Raw genomic sequence first — 15,946 nt, 5'->3', positions numbered from 1 at the left:
GTGCGGGTGCGGGAGCTGCCCGCGTTACGGACGTTGGCGTCTGCTGTGGGAGGTAGGAGAGGGCTGGGTCGGGCTGGGAGGTGGGGATCCAGGAGCCATTGACGCGTTAGGAAATGCTCAAAAGCAAGAACTTGGGTTTTCCTGGGAAGGGCAGCTGGCTTGTTCGGGACCTCAGCTGAAGATTGTGTGTTTTCACTAGTTATTTGCTGGCTGCTCTTGCTTTAAATCGGAGCCTGAGTGACTCAGGTCAGGGAGGAGGTGCAGCCCACTGTCCCTAGCGCTTGTGCCAGGGCTCTGGGCACAGCCCCTGTGAGGCTGCCCCCTGCTCTGGGTTTCATCGAGTTCGATGTGTTGTATCTTCAAGAAGTTCCAGTCCTGAGTGTTCATCTCAGGCTCAGCCTTTTTCCCTGATCTTTAACAACGAGAAAAAAGGGTAGCAGCAGCGTGGTTTGTGGCTGGCCTTCGTCCTAAGGCCCTTGCATCTGCTGAGCAAGTGACCCGCCACTTCCTCCCTCCCTGGATTTTATGGTGGCGAGGTGAATTTTTGAATTTTGTCACCTAAAGCAAAGTTCATTGGAGCAGGCTGGATGCAGTTCAAGAGTGGGGTGCGCAGTGCTGAAAGCCTCCCCCTCCCCCCACATGCTGGATTTTAAAGCAGGCGTCACGCCTGCAGTGCCAGCAACTGGGTTAAAAAGTTACGCTGTGTAATCCTTGCCTCTTGGGGCACAAGCTGGTTGCTGAAGGAGGAAAAGTCCTCGCTGTGTTTCAGCGTTACAGGATGGCTGAGGCACCTCGTGGGTCTGGGGAGGAGTGGGGGGAGGAAGGCTCTTGTGTGGGAGCCTGGGGTTGAGGCAGCGCACAGCTCCCAGGCAGAGGTGCTGTGCTGCGGTGGAGGTCGGGGCAGCCTGTCTGCGTTGGCATCGCCAGCGTGACGAGCTCTGGTTCCCAGGCACCCCTCTCTGCCAGGGAAAATCGGCCTCCGCTCTGGTGTACCCGGTGCTGCCTGCGCAGCTTGTGGAGCACCCATCTTGGGCACCCTGCTTTGCCGAAGGGCGCTGTCGGTCCCGCTGGGCGGTGGGCAGGCTCTGAGCCGGTGTCTCGCAGCCCTCTGCTGTGCCAGCCGTCCAGATGTGGGGGTGGTTTTCTCTGCCTCTGCAAGGTGAGAGGGCTGATGACTGCTCTGCCTCCAAGCTGGACAAAACTGTTGCAGCCACTCTGTCCTTCCGAGTGCGGGAACACACAAAAACGTGACTGGTTGGGGTTCCTGTAATGATCTCTGATGGGGGCAGTTATGGCTTAGGTTACTTTTCTTATTACCTAGCACGAGATCAAGAGATAGCCCTTGTGTGCAGCGTTTCTTGGATTTTTTTGTTCCCAAGTTGTCACTGCCTTAGAACAAGTTTGTCTTGTGTGCAAGTTTAGCAGTGCTTCTAGCTACCATAAAACGCTTTTCAACCTTGCCGTGCCCAAAGACTTGCTTTTCCTAGCTAGGTCCCTCTGTCCCTGTTCTTCCCGGCCACCCGTATCTTCAGCCACACCGTCTGTTAAAAAGCGGAGAATGCAGGTGTTAATGGAGAAGTGCTGTGGAGGCAAGTGTAGCTGTGCCTGAGTAACAAGGTCAGAAGACTCATTCTTTATCTTAGGATCTGCTATCGCTGTCTGTCGCCCGACCTTGGAGGCTTGCTGGTGTTTCGGAAAGGGCTGAATTGCTGTCAGTCAGGGTCTTTTAATATGCAGTTTTAACAGGCTTTGGGGGGAGAATCGGAGGAATGTTGTGCAAGAGAAATCTGGTCCCTGCTGCAGGGTTAGGAAGAGGAAAGGAGTGTGATAACACAGCCTCTGTGCAGTGAGATGGGGGATGGGAACCTGGGGGGGATCATGTCCAGAGCGGTTCTGCTTGTGGGATAACAGAGTTGAGCTCCTGCTGGAAGCTCGCTGCTCTGCTTGAGCAGCCTTGCTCGTGGGTTTCCCAGCCAAAAAGTGGAAGTAAGTAGGTCAGGAACATGCACCTAGATAAATCCACCTGCAGACGCAGAACTGCTCGTGCACAGCAAAAACAGCATTGTGTTGCAGAGTCCTGTGTTTGTCTTCATCGTCTGTAAATGACTCGACTTGGCAGTGCACCCCTCTCCTGGCACAGCATTCCAGCACTCCTTTGCTTCCCTGCATTGGGCTGTATTGGTTGTACTAGAAAGTTGATATTTCTAGAAGCTTTAAAGCTCTGAAGTTCATGCCTTTTTTTTTTTTTTTATTTGTGTTTGAGAAGTAAAACCGGTCCATGGGGCAGTGCTTGGACAGAGTGCGAAAGTTGAAAACCAAAGCGTGGCTACCCCCATGGTGGGAGTGGCTGTCACCTTTTGGAAGCAGGTCAGTTTTTTGCCAGTAGTAGCAAGGCTGTCTAAGGGTTCTCGCCTCGTGCAAGCGCGTGGTTGATGTAGCAGAGCTCGCACGTGCCCGTTTGGCAGCCGAGCTTTCTGTTGCCTTCCACTTCTTTAATATTAGTGAGTCTGGGACGAGTGGTTATTTGGCATTTTCTTGACAGTGTGGCATAGAGGCACTTACACAGGTGACAAACCTTCCCTCTTTGTGTGGGAAAATAGATCTGCAGTAACAGAGGTAAGCTCCTTTCTCAAGCTGAAGAAGTAACTGCTGTGGTGCTTACCAGCTACTTGACCCGTCCTGAAGGAAAAATCCCGTGAAGCGGGCCACTGAAGTGTGGTTCCCTACAGCTAGTGATGTTAGACAAATGGCACTTTTTTTAAAAAAAGCGTTTCCTTAGTTTGCCATTTTTTTACTCTTTAAAGAGAAAAGCTCTGCTGCAACCTGTTGACAAAGCTGCAGGCTCAGAGTTTCATGTAGCTACTGTCCAACAACGTAAAACTGCAGGATTGTGACTCTTGCCCTGCCTGCCTAGAGCTCCCGCGGGTTGGATGAGCCTGACACCAGCCCTCCTTCCCGGGCTCCCTGCTAGCTGACCCGCTGCCGTTGCGGTTGGATGAGGCTGGAAGTGGTGAGGTGGATATTGCCCGTTAGCCGGCCGCGTCGGGCAGCGTGCCCTGCGAGCCGGCGCTGGGGCTGAGACTTTGCTGTCGGTGGCGCTGAAGCCTGCGAAGCCTCCGCTGGCCTGGAAGCTCAGCGTGGGGCTAAGGTGGGTTCTGGTGAGTGTGGGCACTGTGTGAGGTAGGACTGGGCACGCTGGGTGCTCGGTGCCCCTGGCAGAGGGGTTTCTGCCGGACAGGCCGGTTTCCCAGGCTGCTGCCCGTGGGGAGCAGTGCCCAGCCTGTTTCCCCGGGGCTGTGCGTGACCCCGAGCAGGCCAGGGGCAGCTGGAGGCGGCTGGCATGGGGCTGGCCGGGTGGGGGGCTGCAGGCTAACCGGCACATCTGTGCCATGGGATGCAGGAAGGCAGCTGGAGCGGCTGAGGACGACACCGCAGCTGCCGGGTCTGCCCTGCAAACCCTGCCCAGAGCTCCCTGCCATCACCTCTGCGGGTCTGGGGGCTCTCAGCCACATTAAGATTTGTAGAGGGCTCTTGGGACTGGCACAGTTGGTCTTTCCAGGCTTGGGCTACATGAGTTTTCTCCAGAGCTGCTGTGGTGGTGGTGGCAGGCATCGGCGGTAGCGCGGGGTGAAGCTGGAGTCTTCCCGGTGACACTGTGGAGCTGTGATTGCTTCTGTCTGCCAGCCTGATGTTCTGCTGGTCCCACTGCACGCAGAGTCTGGTGGGATGCTTCACTGTCTTGGGCTCTCCCTGTCTCAGTAGCTTTCTGAAGCTAAGGTATGTGCCAGAGTAAAATACACGTACTTGGAGAATTATGGACTGATTCTCAGTGTCTGTCTGAAATGCGATTTCTTCGTCTGGCTCTCTTTTGAAATTTGAGAAACGTGCTCTTCTTAACATAGCTGATGTTTTTGTCGGTGCTGATCTTTGCACTTTGCCTTAGGCCCTAGTCTTTGCTCCCGATTTCTGTGAGGTTTGAATCGCACATTGTTTTAGCAGGGTCACCCAGCCAGCTGCTTTCAGGACTAAGTTTGCAAACTTTCTGTCTGGCCAAAACTTTGAAAACGGGTTTAAATGTAGTTCCCAGGTGTGGAGAGCGCAGCGTGGGTAACTCAGGGTGCCGCATGCAAAGCACTGAGACATTTCCGTGGCTTGTAAGTGCCTGAGCCAGCAGCTGTGGGACCCCGTGAGTGCCCTGGGGCACGGCTGCAGTGCAAATGGCCCAGTATCAATATGAATACAAAAAACCCACAAACTTCTAAGCAGGCTGGAATGTGGCTTGAGTTGTTTAGGTCTATCCAGCCAGATTTTACTGTGGATGCAGAAGAGCTAGGAATGAATAATTTCCCCACTTGCCATCCATGGACTGTTAGTGCCACAGGAGAGATGTCTGGGCCAGCGAGCCTGGGGCCGTTGTCCAGAGAGCCGCACGCTGCAGCCCTGCCACACTCTCTGTGCGAGTCAGTCCCTGGTGTTGTAAAGCCACTGAAAAATAAAGGCTGTGCTTGTATTTCTACCCACAGATGGGTTATAACCAATTTGAGCTATAACCAATAATGATGGCAGTAAAGCAGCTCTGACATTTCACTGCGGGCCCTTGTTAAAAGAAGTGCTTGTTGCACCTAAAGTGCTGAAGGTTTCTGGGAAGCTGTGGTTTCCGCTGGGGAGGTAAGAGGGAGGCGTCTCCGGGCTGTCTCCCACCTCCCCTGACGGAATGTCCTGCAGAAACGTTTCCACTGGGGACGTCTCTGGAGCTAATGCCTATTCATTTAGTCAGTTTATTTACATTCATTAAACTATTTATTTTGTTTAATTTATTATTCAGCTAAGATTTAATTTGCATTTGCCGTACTGACACCAGCCTTCGCGTGTTAAAGCTAGCACATCCCACACTGCTCTGAACTCGCTTTGGCTTGAGTTGAAGAAATGCTGCTCGGCTTCATGAGACCTCCCGCCCAGGTACTTCTCCAGGAGGAGATTCCACCTCTTGGTGAGGAGGAAGAGTTGAAGCTGTCGATGCATATAAACTCCTTCAAAAATCATCAGAAAAACATGAGTTACCGATGCTGATGTGATGTACAAGCTGGTGCTGGCTCCCGAGGCTGAGGGGTGCCTTGTCTCAGGGCTCCCAGGCCCAGTGGCTCCTACACCAAAGGAGCAGCCATGGCAGGGCCTAGGGCTCCTTGCTTATTGGGACGGGAGCTCAAATGAGTTGGGATGGGAGAGACTTCCCTCTGATTCCACTTCCCTTTAAAGGCACGACAGAAGCTAGCTGGGGTTTTCTGTGGAGAGCTTTTGGTCTGGTGTTCAGCCAGCTTCTGCCTGTCTCCTGGCAGGTGGATTGCTGGCCCAGGGGCTCTGGGGGCCGCTCCTGGTCTTCCCGGGGCTTTCTTTAGAGCAGGCATTGCCCTTCTTCTGAGTGTGTGTTGTGTTGGCCTTGAGCAAGTGATCGTGTGAGCTGCGTGGTCTTGGCTTTGTTCTAGTTTTTTGTGCTAGGGACGTGCCATGTTTTTCTTCTGCTTAGTGCAGAGGTGTGCCCCTTCCCGTCCGTGAAGCCATGTCGACCACTCGGGAGACTTGCCACGGAAGCCTGTGCTGCAACTTGGGCTGCCCAGGAGTTGAGGGGGTCGTCAGGTTCGCTAACCAGATGTGAACTTTCCCAGGCAGGTCCCAGGCCGGTTCCTTCAGGCTGCAGCTCTTGCACGTCGCGTTGCGTGTTTGAAAGATCCGACTTTTTCCGTGTGTCTCAGGAAACCGGGACCACTGAAGGGACCCAGGGAGCTGCATGCTGAGCAGCGCGTGTGCCGGTGTGCGGAGGGGCCGTGGTGCCAGGCTGATGGCGCCGGGGGAAGGCGAGGAGCAGGCGGCTGTGGCGGGGCCTAGCTGGAGGCGTGCCGTGGCCTGCTCGGCTGCGGCCTCCCCGGGGCACCTGGTGCTTGCAGAAATCTCCAGCTCCGTAATCCCTGCTTCAGTTGCTGGGATTTCTTAAATTAGCCCGGAGAGAGGAGTGGTGTTGGGGGTTACGTGTGTGGTTTTGTGGTTTGTTTGTGTTTGATACGGCGGAGCGGGGTGAGAGGACAGAAAATTCGTCTGGGAACTGCTTAGTGGTTCACTGCCTGGCTGTTTTGTGCTCGCCTGCTTAGTATGGATGGCTGTGCCTGGGCCCGGGCGTGCCATAGTAACTGCCCTCGCCTTGTAATTCAATGCATCTCGCTTGCTTACAGGTTTGGCAGCGCCGGAGCGCTCCAGCACTCCTCCCATGCTGCACTGGTGCAGCACTCGAGATTGGGCTATTTATAACCCTCTCTGGGCCGGGGCGTTCGGGCCGGCATCCCTCTGGGAGCGCGCCTGAGGAAGCCGTTAGATACGTGCCCGGTTTGGTTCTGGCGTGACGGGGAGAGGAGGGCTTCAGCTGCGGGGAGCTCCTTCTGAGCTTCGTGGATGTCGTGATGGTGTGAGCGTGGCGGTCGGCGAGAGGGGCGAAGGTGCGCGGTGGGTGAAGGTCACTTTGGGAGAACTGCTGTGAGCCCAGCGTCTGATTCTGGAGAGCCCACGGGACGTGAGCTCAGGGTGCGCAGGACAGCGTGCGGAGCCAGCTGCTCGTCCTCTGCCTCCCACCCTGGGGCCAAGTAGGATTTTTCTTTGGGGAAGGCAGCTGACTGTGTGAGAAGGCGAGCGGGTCCAGGCTGCGGAGGCCGAGGGCTGCCGCGTGGGAGTTTGCCTTGTGGGGCCTTCAATATATGTGTGCAAACAAGAGATTTGCAAACAAAACTAACTTTTGTGATCCGGTGCTGTGTGAGCTAGGCTGCTTGTGATCATGGGGAACAGCCTTTTTGCAAACTGCTGCAGGCATGTCACCGATCTAATCTTCCAGACGCGCAGCTCTAACTCACCCGATGAGAGGTCGCCCCTCTTACCAAAGCCTCCCACGAGCTGTGCTGCCTGCCCGGAGGTGCCAGAGGCTGCCCAGCCTGCTGGGCCGTATCCAGACATCGTCCCCACCGACATGGTGACTGGGAGCCTGCGGAAGTGCACCAAACACATCCAAGACCTATCTGAGGCCAAGGACGAAGACGGAACGGTGATCGTCTGCGATAAGAGCTGTTTGAGACCCAGCGTTGGTGCTGCCGGCCCACACCAGCAGGCAGAGGCATCCCGTGTGGTGGCTGTCCTTCCAGCCGACCTTGGGGAAGGGCCAGCAGGGCTGGTCGATCATGCTCAGTCGCTTGAGGCCTGCCAGAGCTGCGTGAAACTTGAGGACAGCGGCTTAGCCCATAGATCCCGCCGCCGGGAGGAGCACGTGGCAGCAGCTGGTGGGGGGGATGCAGCCCCCGGAGCACGTCCCACCGGCCGGGGCCGCGGCGAGGGACAAGCAGCCTTGCGTTTAGACACAGCCTTAGTGGGTCCCGACAGTGTGCTGAAACGCAGAGGTACTGCTCCCTCCCAGGGGAGCCCTGGGACACCTTCCTCCGCTCTGTCAGCGAGCGCAGGGAAAACCCTGACAGCCCAAGGGACAGTTGTGCCGCCTGTCCCCCCTGGTGAAGTGTCATCTAAGGCTTGGGACACAAGTACTGGTTTTGTAGTGATGGACCCCGCTGCCTGCCCTGGCGGCAGGTCAGGCTGTGATCCTGACGTGCAGGCGCTGCCCTCAAAGCAGCAGCAGCAGAAGAAGAAGAGGAAGAAAAAGAAGCTCACACTTCTAGGTGCTCAGCAGCGTGGCACTCTGTCGTGCTTCGTGTAGCCAAAACACTGTGTGTCCGTAACGGGAGTGAGTGGCTGCGTGGGCATGTGGGATAGGGCAGGACAAAGGAGAGGGCAGGCGAGGTGCCACATCACCTTGATGGCAGAAAGAAAAGGAGGGAGGTGGCGAGGTATCCCACCTGGGGTGTGTGCCACAGAGGGACCTGTCTGTGCCTTGTCTGTATTAGTAAAACAAACATCAGGGGGTTTTGCTTATTTTTGTCTTAATTCATAAGGCCAATAGGCCTCTTGTTTGTGACTGCAAACAGGGGCTTTGTAAAGGATGGGAGTGGCTCTGCCAGGCCCGGCCTGCAGCAGGGCAGACAGGAGCATGGGGCGGCGAGGGACCGGAGCAGCGTTTGCTCGGAGCCTTTGGTTCCCTTCAGTCACGCGCGGGTGGGAGCAGATGCCTGAGCTGCGGGGATGGAGCAGCTCCGGCTTTGCCCAGTGCATCTTCCCAGCGCTGCGGCGACAGCGGGGGCTCAAGCCAGTTGCTGTGGCGTGGGAGGGGAGCAGCCGCTCGGCCGCATCATGCTTTCCTCCTCTCCCACCCAACGTGTGGGGTGACTGACCTGAGCTGGTTGCGTGGTCTCTGCTTTGGCGCCTTGTTTGCTGTCCGCGTGCCCGTCGGCGTGCCAGCGGTGGGTGTTGAGGCTGCAGGTGCAGCTGCTTGGGAGACCGTGCAGACACTGTCTTACGCTGCTCGGAATTCGAAGTACCTTTGAGGAAGGAAAGGCAGAATTTGGGCCCTCAGAATGACACTGGAGCTGATAATAAGAAATGCACTTCTAAACTCAGTGACGGAAAAGGTAGGGTTTTAATTTTTAGTTTTGTGCCTCTAATAATCTCTGCCATTACCAAATGTAGGGAAGGAAACTCCTCATTTACAGAGCAGTCCCTCCAGACCAGGCTGACTCACAGCAACATAACGTTGCTGTCTTTCTGACCTGATAATCTAAGAAAAGGATTAGTGACTGACTTTGGTTTAGAAGATTGGTTTGAACATTAATTAGTTATTAACTGACACTTCCCATGATCTATGCTGTCTATCGCTGTATGCAGCCAGCAACATTCAGGTTCAGGTGTGGACCCTCTTTGATGTCGGGTTTGCGACGTGCTGCCACCTCCGCAGGCTCGCTGTGAGTAGGAAGCGTGATTCAAGCAGGGCCTGTCACCTTGGCGTGGGTACTCGTTGCCCAGGTGCAACGACGAAACTTAATCCTTGCACTGATCCTCTCTGCCAGGTGCCAGCCGCAGTCAGGCGGGCGTGGGTCGATTCCCCCTGGAGAGGTGGTGCCTGTGCTGCCTCCTCCCCGCTTCGGTGTTCTGCTTTGCCCGTTCTCCTGACGCCTTAGTCTTGCGTGCGCTGGAGGTTTGTCCACGCTGTGCTCCGGGTAGCGATGAGAACATCGTGTTACAGCTCGGCTGCCAGCCAGCGCAAGCTGGAGCTCAGCAGCCTTGGCCGTGCCTGCGGGTACAAACCAAGGGCTGAAAGGAGGAAGGTCCTTGCTGGGACGCTGGCGCATCCCTTGGAGTGACGGGGGAGACTAGAGGTCACAGCCTCTGGTCGAGACCGCAAAACCGCCTCTCGAGGCTGGCGTGTACCGGGAGGGATCTCCTGCTCTGTCTGCAGCGGGGCGGTAAGCGGGAGGAGCGGCCGGGTGGTGCCCCCGGAGCGGGTGGGACCGCTTCCCCGTGACTCAGCCGCCTTCCGTGACACCCTCCGGGATGCCTCGCACGGCGCTTTCTCCTGCAGGCGAGAGCTTGCAACCGAACGCAGCTACTGGCCCGTTTGGGGCTTGAACTGGGTGCGAGTGACAGGGGAGAGGTCTCTGCAGGTGCCTTGTGCCTCGCTCTCCCTGCTGGCGCTGCCGAGGCCGTGGCACAGCCGGGCTGCAGCCGGCGGTGAGAACCGGTGACCCACTTGATGGCAGGTGGTGAGGCACGGCTTCCCCGCGGGGAGAGCACACGGGGTGAGTCAGCACCCAGCGGGCAATGAGTCCTCCAGGCAAGCTCACCTGTGCTGCCGTCAGCTGGGGTTGAGAAAAAAATGCGCTGTTTTTGTTGAAACATACCCATTCTGTAAAAAACCCACTGGGAAGCCTTCACTGGCCTTCACTCGGAGGGTTAACCTGCTGGACAGCTGGTCTTTCTCAGTCCAGGCTTTAACTTTTGTTTCCAAACTTAAGACAGTGCTGGCTGGAGCTGGATCTTCTGTCATAAGGAGACATGAAGGTGTTGCTGCCTCTACATGTCTCTTCTGTCGCAAAGTCCAGAGCTGTAGCAGCCTTGTCTTCACTCAAACAGGGAAAGAGGGATGGAAGGTACGAACATGTTGTATTTCTGCAGACAAGAAGCAGTCTTCTGATTTCTGAAACAGTCAGTAGTTTGGGGATCTGATACCACTGAGTAGTGAAAAGCAGAAATGTGGCTTTGGTTGGTAAATTTTCCTTGCTGCATGCAGGCTTTCCCTGTCTTGCTTTGCAGCTGAAGGTGTTTGCTGGGCTCGAGACCAGCGGGTGCACAGGTTGCTCAGCTCTTGTGTGAAGCCTGTCTCCTTCTGGTTTGGTTAGTCCCTATGCACTGCTTTCCTCCTCCCCAGTTCCAGCTCCAAGCTGGCCAGTTAATTTCTGCTTGCTCTGGAGGCACCTTCTGAGCTGGATCTTGCTTAGAAAAAAAAGGTAAAATCACACTTACTCAGAGATGACAGTGTCCCTTTCAGGAATATCCTGCCAACTGTTGTGGCACAGAAGTAGCTTCAGTGCCCACCTCGCTACTGCTGATGAGTCTGTTGGGTGCAAAGCATCCTTGATCGAGCCTTTAGCATGACTGCCGGGCACAGGGCAGAACGGAGGAGCGTCAGGACAGGCGGTGTGGCTGGGAATGAGAGCAGAGAGACAGGAGCTGACACATCCTACGGGCTGCTCCTTCCACACCTCAGCTGCCAGCGAAAGTCCGCTGTTCGTAAGCAGCACCTCGAGCTTGTCATCTGCTGTGCTGTTAGAAAAGGCCCTTGGTCGTGGACAGGTGGAGAATGGGGTTCTTGGGGGGCTGGGCAGCACCGCTGCCGCGGTGCTTGGATTTTGCCCTTGGTGTCTGCTGCCACAGTGGTTGAAGATGGGCTGTTGGCTCTTTGGTCAGTGCTGCAGCCTTCCTCATAGCCAAATTCTGGCTCCCCTTTCTGGCTGCTGCAGCAGGAGCAAAAGTTCAGTGATCCTGCCCTGCTGGGGAACCTGGTGGGTTGTCTTGTCTGTGGTACTAGTAGCCCCAGCTGTAGCTTTTCTGCGATAGCTTTTCTGCTTTCCCTCCTCATCCCCGCACGCTCAGGCAGTGCTGGCTGCAGGGTGTGACAGGGGCTCTCCCCAGCCCTCTGGGCATGGTGTGGTTTTTCTGAAACCACGTCTCTTGGGGCTCTCTTGTGTGGAGCTTTTCTTCCTCCTTTCCAGCATGACTGCAGCTTGCTAGAGCCAGAGCCAGGCCTCTTTTCTGGCTTGCCCGTGGTTTTGTCTGTCAAAGAAATGAACAGCTCATGTTAGGGACATACACGATGTGACAAGGGACACGAGCAGCAGCTGCTGAGATGCTGAAGGCAGCAGAGGCTGCTTAAGGTAGCTGTTACCTGCTGCCTTTTGGAATGGGTGTTCTTTCCTTGTGTTTCATGCTCTCTTTCACCACGTCCTAATTCACCCTTGACAGTCATCTCTGAGGCGGGTTTGCTGTTGGCAGCTGTAGTCTGGAGCACGAGCGTGACCCTCTGGGGACGCCGCAGCAGGGCTTGTCGCTGCAGCCTCGTGTTGCGCTCCAGAGGCGTGCAAGGGGCTGTAGCGTTTCCACCTCTGTTCTGACACATGGTGAAAGTTGGTGACTTTTCTGGTCTTCCAGAGCAGTTGGGGCTGATAGGCAAGAACTAGCCGTGGTAGCTTTAGGTCTTCGAGCCGCAGCACCAGTCTGCATTTCAGAAGTGACAGAGGTTGAGCTGCCATCTCCCCTGGAGCGCAGTTGGGGCTGGGACTGATGCCTTGCTGGGAGGTGAGGAGGAGGAAAGAGACCTGCCAGGTGGAGCTGGCTGGAGGACTGCAGCTCGGTGCTCCGCAGCCTTGGGGTGTTATCCTGGCTCTGAGCCACGCTGACCCTGTGCAGCCTTTCGGAAGGGCTGTTCCCTGTGCCCGGGGAAGCCCCAGCCTGCTCGCTCTGTGCCGTCTGCAAGTGGGTGCCTGGGAGCACCAAGCTGGAACCACTCCATGTGACTTTGGGGGCTCGGTGGCCGGGTGTGCTGGCAGTGTGTGGCCGGGCCAGGACAGCCGTGCCGTGAATGCAGCCCGTGGGGTACCACACCCGCTCTCTTCCAGTGTTTGCTGCCCAGGGTAGAGGAGTTGGGGTGGTGCCTTGCTCCCAGGCTGGGGACAAGGGGGTCTCTTCCCTCTCTCAAAGGCTGTCATCAGTGGCTCTTTGCACTGTTCCAGCTTACCCTGGCAGCACCTCGATCCAGCAATGCAGTGTGTCCTCTTCAGCGTGGTCCCCAGCCCGGTTCGGTGGGTGTAGGCTGCTCTAGGAGACTGGCAGCTTCCTAGATCTTATCAGCTCTTTGACACTGTCCACCTTATTGGAAAAGAAGAGATTGCAGGAGTGGTGAAGTAGGTGCAGAGAGCTCCCTGTACCTGTGACGCATCTGTCTCAATGAGCACTCAAAATGTCGTCACCTTTTTCTTGAATAAAATTGCTTAGGCAAAGCCTCGCCCTGGCACCATGGGATCTCTGCGGAGTATTTTGGAAATGCAGAGGGTGGCCAGATGCAGGCAGGGGTGTGGGAGCTGTTTGTGTGGCTGTGGAGTAACCTGGCTGCCACGTGACGTGCAGCTTAGCAATGCGATTGCCGCCTCGTCCCCTCCCTTCTCTCCTGGCTGAACAGTAGCGTACCAGGAGGTATGTTAGGAGCTGTGTAACATGTTGGTGCAGAGGTTACAGCTGCCTCCGGGCCGCAAAGCACCACACACCCATTTCTTTTAATTAAGATGCTTCTTAAGACTAAGCTGAATGTGTTCTACACTGACCCATCCTTCCTGCTTTCCTTCCCTCCCCTCTCCGCACATGGTTTGTGGAAGATGCAAAGCCCACAGGCGAGTGAGAGCGTGTTAATTATGCTGTGAGGGGAAGGGCCTGGCACACCTATGTCTAGTAAACACCAAGTGCAGAATGAAACGCTTGCTGCCTTTTAACCCCTGGCTCGCTTGGGTTGGCCAGAGGACAGTGGTGTTGTCCGAACCAGTCCCTCCAGCCACGCTGAGAGGACAGTCCCTTTGCTCAGACCTCGTCTCAATCTCTCTCCTCTCACCCAGAGCACCCGTCTGGCGTGGCACTGATGAATGGCAGCGGCCCGCACGAGAGCCTCAAGGGCGAGAAGGATGCCAGGCAGAACGGCCACGAGGAGGCTGACCCAGGAGAAGATGGGAACGACCAGGAGGTCATTGTCATACAGGACACGGGATTTACTGTCAAGATCTGTGCGCCAGGGATAGAGCCCTTTTCCCTGCAGGTACCTCCCTTTGCTGGCTGGGGAGGGGAACGGAGATGGCACTGGAGGAGGAGGCGGGAATCATTTGAGCCAGGGCCCATGCAGCACTGTCCCTTCAGCCAGCCAGGCAGGGAAGGGGACAGGGGACTGTGCCCTGGAGGGCCCCTGTTAGCCCACGTGGTCTGGACGGTACCTTCAGGCTGCTCACAGCTCCCTGACTTGTCTGTCCTCTGACGGGATTAAGTGGGGAAGGAAGCACGGAGGGTGCAGGAGAGAAGCTGCCTGAGCAGTGGCTTCTAGAGGAAAAGGAAGGAAGAGGAGACATGAGCAACAGGCTGCCTGGCACAGGCCTGCCTAGGCTTTGCAAGGACGGGGAAGGTGTTTTGCTCCAGGTCTCAGGTGTGGAGCAAGGGGAGGGGGAATTGGCTGAGGTGTAGCTGCTTCTTGCCCCTCGCAGAGGGGCTTGGGTGTGGAGCTGAGCACGGGGTCAATGGCCTTTCCACTTCTGGGCTGTTTCAAAGGAGGAATGTGAAAACACGATTTCTGGGTCTGACTCTCAGGAAGAGAAAATCCCTTGCTTGCCTAGCAGCTTTGGCATGATGCTTCTTCAGGCTAACCTGGGTTTGGTACGGCGACACGTGCTAGTACAGCTCGGGGAGCTCAGGCACCAGCCTGGAGATCAAGGGAAGGATGCAGTCTGCACGGAGAGCTCTGCGTGTGTCATGTGGACAATGACGTGCTGCCGGATCAGGACAGGCTTTGACATGCCTAGCTGATATTCTGATTTAGCTTGATACTTCACCGAAAAAAACATGGGGATGAAGTATGTCTAATTTCAGGGAGAGGCATCTGGAGACTAAACCCAGTGAGAAGCCTTATCTCCCCAAGACTAGTAGAGTGCAGTGAAATTCCATCCCCTGTGGAACTAGCTGTATCGCAGCCTAGCTCTTTTCTCCTTTAAATCCCCTTGGCTGTTAGTTTTAATGGGCTAATAATAGCAGGCCATGTTGTTTACAGCAGCTTATGTAAACTGCCCGGAGTCCTCCTCGCTTGGGAGCGGTGTCAGTGGTGCTGGAGCCGGTGCGGGGAGGGAGGAGAGCAGCCCTGGCGCACAAGCCGGGGCAGTTTCTTGCGTCACGGGAGCTGGGCACTTGCAGGCAGCGTGCCCTGGAGGGCTGGCGCCGGCGCGGACACGCCGTGCCGCGCTGCGGGTACCGCGGCAGATCGAGTGGAGGTGACGGTCTGTTTTCAGCGTGCATCGTTCAAAGCCTCGCCACAGGCGCACGGGGTGAATGGATAAGGGAAGAGCCTCCTGTTTCCCCCGTCACCTGCTATTCCTTCACTGCCCCCTCTGCCACCCCTGTCCCGTGCCGAGTGCTCGGCACAGCGCCAGGCTGGGACGCCTCTGGGTGCCAAGCCCTGTGGGATGGAGCTGGGGTGGCCGACCCTGCCAGAGGTGGCAGTGCCCTCCCAGCAGGGACAGAAGTGATCTTCCTGGGAGGGAGAGCTAGAGTCTGCCTTTCCAAGTCTGGAGAGGTACGAGAGGTGTTTGATTTTGCAGCAGAGTTTGACAAGAACACGGGTGAGGACTGAGTGTAACTGTCTGGGTTCTCCCCTTCTTAAGGTCTCTCCTCAAGAAATGGTGCAGGAGATTCACCAAGTTTTGATGGACCGTGAGGATACCTGCCATCGGACTTGCTTCTCTCTGCAGCTGGATGGCAATGTCCTCGATAACTTTGCTGAGCTGAAGACTATTGAAGGACTGCAGGAGGGCTCGCTGCTGAAAGTGGTGGAAGGCAAGTTTCTTCAGACTTTGGGAGGGAATGAGTGAGGGTTTTCATAGGGAGTGGTTTTGGCCACCTGGCAGCCCTTTCCTGTGGCTCCTTTTGGAGACCTGTGTGCCAAAGGAGTACGCAACTCTGTGACTCCACTTTCTTTCCTCCCTTTTTGCTCATCAGAGCCGTACACAGTGCGAGAAGCCAGGATACACGTGCGTCACATTCGGGACCTTCTGAAGAGTCTTGACCCGTCAGATGCTTTCAATGGTGTGGACTGTAATTCATTGTCCTTCCTGAGCGTCTTCACTGAAGGAGACCTGGGAGGTACGGGGCAAAAAGGCTTCTCTGGCGCGGTCAGTGTTTTCATTCCCTTGACTCATTGCTTCGTGAAAACACGTCGTAACAATCAGCTGTCCCACATCATTCAGGAGTGCAGAGAAACACTCAGAGCACTTCTGCATTCCTCCTTGAATAATTACTGGAGGAGGGGACGCTACATTTTTCAGCACTGACTTTCTGTCTCTGTCCGTTCTAGACAGTGGCAAACGGAAGAAGAAAGGTACCGAAATGGAACAAATTGACTGCACCCCTCCTGAACATATCCTGCCAGGTAGCAAAGAGAGACCCCTGTGTGCCCTTCAGCCCCAGAACAGAGACTGGAAGGTAGGGTTCTCCTGTGTCATTAAAACAGCTGTTGGCACATTCCTTGCAGCAAACTCGTGTTCAGGGATTGGAAGCTGCACTGAAGTGGACTTTGGGATTTGTTCTGCCTGATGCTTAATGAGTGCTAGAATAGCACTGCTTAGCCAAAAGAATAAAGTCCAAGAGCTTGTGTGCAAAACAGTGGACACCAAGTCTGGACATCTGCAGAGTGCAGAATGGCCAGTTGTGTTGGGAGGGGTGGCAGGGAAGGGAG

At 55.8% G+C, this 15,946-nt stretch overlaps 1 protein-coding gene across 2 annotated transcripts in view; it reads left to right on the top strand.

Moving 5' to 3' along the window:
* Positions 1-6,817: 6,817 nt before the first annotated feature.
* CLUH (CLUH binding protein of NUMT mRNA) overlaps positions 6,818-15,946 on the top strand; it is a 32,742-nt gene continuing 23,613 nt past the window's right edge. For both annotated transcript variants that reach the window (XM_086475105.1, XM_086475104.1), the window contains exons 1-5: positions 6,818-7,703; positions 13,077-13,273; positions 14,877-15,048; positions 15,211-15,354; positions 15,566-15,693. In XM_086475105.1, the coding sequence (XP_086331231.1) occupies positions 6,818-7,703; positions 13,077-13,273; positions 14,877-15,048; positions 15,211-15,354; positions 15,566-15,693 (1,527 nt within the window). The remainder of the gene's footprint in view (positions 7,704-13,076; positions 13,274-14,876; positions 15,049-15,210; positions 15,355-15,565; positions 15,694-15,946) is intronic.

This window comes from Leptosomus discolor, chromosome 18 (genome assembly GCF_034619465.1).
Source record: "Leptosomus discolor isolate bLepDis1 chromosome 18, bLepDis1.hap2, whole genome shotgun sequence".
Classification (NCBI taxonomy): domain Eukaryota; kingdom Metazoa; phylum Chordata; class Aves; order Leptosomiformes; family Leptosomidae; genus Leptosomus; species Leptosomus discolor.
The sequence above is the reverse complement of the archived record's forward strand: the minus strand, read 5'-3'. Positions and strand labels throughout refer to the sequence as shown.